The sequence below is a fragment of the Frankliniella occidentalis genome, unplaced genomic scaffold (assembly GCF_000697945.3).
Source record: "Frankliniella occidentalis isolate FOCC.00 unplaced genomic scaffold, Focc_3.1 Scaffold19, whole genome shotgun sequence".
Classification (NCBI taxonomy): domain Eukaryota; kingdom Metazoa; phylum Arthropoda; class Insecta; order Thysanoptera; family Thripidae; genus Frankliniella; species Frankliniella occidentalis.
This window is the reverse complement of record NW_026267149.1, coordinates 1,385,483-1,388,730: the sequence shown is the minus strand read 5'-3', so window position 1 is coordinate 1,388,730 and position 3,248 is coordinate 1,385,483. Positions and strand designations below refer to the sequence as shown.

The 3,248-nt window shown below is 56.0% G+C and overlaps 1 protein-coding gene across 1 annotated transcript in view; it reads left to right on the top strand.

Annotated features, from left to right (window-relative positions):
- LOC113207092 (metabotropic glutamate receptor) overlaps nucleotides 1-3,248 on the top strand; it is a 90,818-nt gene that overhangs the window by 63,335 nt on the left and 24,235 nt on the right. Inside the window, exons 2-4 of the mRNA XM_052264520.1 lie at nucleotides 837-849; nucleotides 1,017-1,728; nucleotides 1,991-2,328. Of these exons, the coding sequence (XP_052120480.1) occupies nucleotides 1,222-1,728; nucleotides 1,991-2,328 (845 nt within the window). The 5' untranslated portion in view covers nucleotides 837-849; nucleotides 1,017-1,221. The remainder of the gene's footprint in view (nucleotides 1-836; nucleotides 850-1,016; nucleotides 1,729-1,990; nucleotides 2,329-3,248) is intronic.

The window sequence follows — 3,248 nt, the reverse complement described above, 5'->3', positions numbered from 1 at the left end:
AGAGTCCGGCTGGACAGTCAGCAAAGCGAGCGAACTAGTCCGCGAAAAAAGCCAGATTGACCTAAAACCGACCTATTTGCCGCACTTGGCCGGTTTGAACTAGTGCGCTGATAGTGCCCGAATAACCGGACTGGTCCGCAGAGTCAAAAGGTTTTAAAGGTATCATCTGCTAAAAAGTGAAAGTAAAAAAATCTTTAAAACAATGAATGATTGCAAAATTGGCGTATAATGGAGCGCATTGAATAATTGATGTGAGCACGATAACATGTTTATCAACAGTGTAGAGGCGCGTTGCCAGATCCAGAGCCAGTAGTACGGTCTCTTTCCTATTCTCGTACTCTCTCTCTCTCTCTCTCTCTCTCTCTCTCTCTCAATCTTGCACTCTCTCCATCTGGCGCTCTCACATTCACATACTTTCTCTCTCCTATCCCCCTCACCCCTCACTCACCCACCGACACGCGCACACAGACACGTTCAAGCACACAACTCTCGACTGTTCAAACAGATCGTGTTGGGTTCGCTCGGGGATGCCGTTTGAGCCAGGGGGCGCTCCCCCACGCTTGTCCGTACGTGGCCAAAAAGAGGAAAAAGAAAGACCGGGTACCCGTTGTAAAAACTGGTCAAAAGGGTGCCTATTTTAACCCTGCCGGAGAAATTGCCTCTCGCAATAAGTCCCTGAAGAGGACTTCCCTTCGTATCCGCTGCACCGCAGACCTCACTGACGTCCTTGTATCAACATCCCAAACAGCTGCTGCCCCTCTCCTCTCGGTCTGAAAACTGTCTGCTGCACGTAATGCGGCGAACTTCAACTTGAACGCTCCTATCTTTTGTTGCAGGAGACTCGAGCAGGTAAGCTGTCTGGTCAACTGGGAGAGCCGTTCGGCGTGGCGCGGTCGCTTGGTCAGAAAGCCTGCTGGGGCCTGTGGAATCCTCTTCTAGCGGGCTCGGCCAGCCCTGGAATCTGGCGAGGCTCCCAGGGGAGGTGAGTGGCTGTAACACCCGACCCTGTGTTCCAGGACGATGGTGCACTGCGCGTGCTGCCGGAGCCGCCGCTGCCGTGGCTGTCGCCAGGACGCCGCCGGCGGTGCGGCGGGCCTCGTCGGGGAGGCCGCGGACCCGGCAGACAAGCTGTAGAACAAGCTGCTGGGGGACGTACGTGATGGCCTCGGGGGTCGCGCTGCCGTGCTGAGGACGTCCGCCTGCCTGCCCGGGCGGCGGGCGATGGGCGCGCGGGGCGACGTGGCGGCGGGTTGTCTGGCGGTCATGTGTCTGGCGGTGACCTGGAGCCCGGGGGCGGCCCTGGGCCGCAACCGGAACGCGGTAGAGACGCGTGGCGACCTGACCCTGGGCGGGCTCTTCCCCGTGCACGAGAAGGGCGACCCCGCGGCGTGCGGCAAGAAAGTGTACAATCGCGGGGTGCAGCGGCTCGAGGCCATGATGTACGCCGTGGACCAGATCAACCACGACTCGGAGCTCCTGCCGGGCATCGAGCTCGGCGTCAACATTCTGGACACGTGCTCGAGGGACACCTACGCTCTCAACCAGTCGCTCAACTTTGTTCGCTCGTCTCCCAACACCATCGACCTGACCGCGCTGGAGTGCCGCGACCAGGAGCCGCCCCGCCTCAAGAGGGGCATCCCCGGGAGGATTATCGGAGTGGTGGGCGGCTCGTACTCCTCCGTGTCCATCCAGGTCGCCACGCTGCTCAGGCTGTTCCGGGTGCCACAGGTAGGGTCAACTAACATGACAGCAGCATCCTGAACGTAATCGTCATTTGTAAACTGAATCGTAAGCATAGGCATACCAAGACGTTTTACTATATTCCGTTAGGGAAAAAACATTGTTTTACAGAGAATGGAATGAAGTTGCCATCTTAACATTTTATTAACGGCACGGAAATCTTTTCTAGTTATAGTTGTTCAACTAATTAAAACTTCGTAGTAATCTTTAAACCATCAGCTAATAACAATGTGTTCCGGGTGCCCTCCAGGTGTCTCCAGCGTCCACGGCCAAGGACCTGAGCGACAAGGCGCGCTTTGAGTTCTTCGCGCGCACCGTGCCGCCAGACAACTACCAGGCCATCGCTATGGTGGACGTGGTCAAGTCGCTCAACTGGACGTACGTGTCCACGGTTCACTCGGAGGGCACCTACGGCGAGAACGGCATAGAGGTGTTCGAGCGCGAGGCCTCGGAGCGCGGCGTGTGCATCGCGGCGCACATCAAGGTGCACGGCAATGCGGACCAGGCCGCCTTCGACGACGTGATTCGGAAGCTGAGCAAGGGCAACGCACGCGCCGTCGTCCTCTTCACCCGGGCCGAGGACGCCAGGTCAGTCAAAGATGCAAATTTGCCATAATTGATTCTCAACTAGGCAGGTTGGAGCTAGACTCTAAATTTCAAAAAACCAATCTATTCATTGGTAGCCAGAGATGAGCTAACATAACAAAATCATCCCAAAATATATTCTAACTTATCCGAACACGGACAATTCGTTTACGCTCCCTTCAGGGCGGAAACGTATTGGGGTAGCACGACAGTCTATAGACGCCCCAGATCAAGTGTACGCTTTGATTAGGGTTTACGGCACCGGGCTCTGACTGAAGTTAACGGCAAAATACAAGTTGACTTCATAACAGCGAAGCAAGTACCCGCCGGACGAAGAGTATTTTTAAATTGCCTGAAATACATTTTTCAGGATATCGCAAATGTCTCAAGGGACCGGTGGTCTTTTCTACGAGTACAGTCCGTGTGCAGTCGCTATCCTGACTTTGTCTGGGCTAAGCACGTTGGGCAGGGCGCCGGTGTTTTGTGGCTCCCGCTGTACTCCACTCCACCGTCATGAACCTCGGCCTCGGCCCCTTCCACTCCACTTCATTGCCCTCCTCGGTGGCTCCATCCGCATCGTCTCTTTTCCTCCCCCGTCGTCCTCCGCAATTAACTTACCATTAGTGGGCTGACCTGCCTGAGCCGCCCGGCCCGCCACGCTCCGTCCCACCCCGAGCCACCAGATAGGAGCGGAGTGGACTCACACACTCAAACAACAAACAGCTGATGAGAGGGCAGCGGACTCTCGGCTCTGAAGCCGATGCTGCGGAAAGTTAAGTTGTCGCTATGAACTTCCGAGTAGAGTGCCGCCAACGAGATGACTCGAGTGCTCCTTTTCCCTGCAACTCGATCGAATAAAAAGTTCGCCGCTCAGTGATCAGATGAGGTGGGTGTCGTTGTAGAGTGTGAGGGTGGGGTGGGAG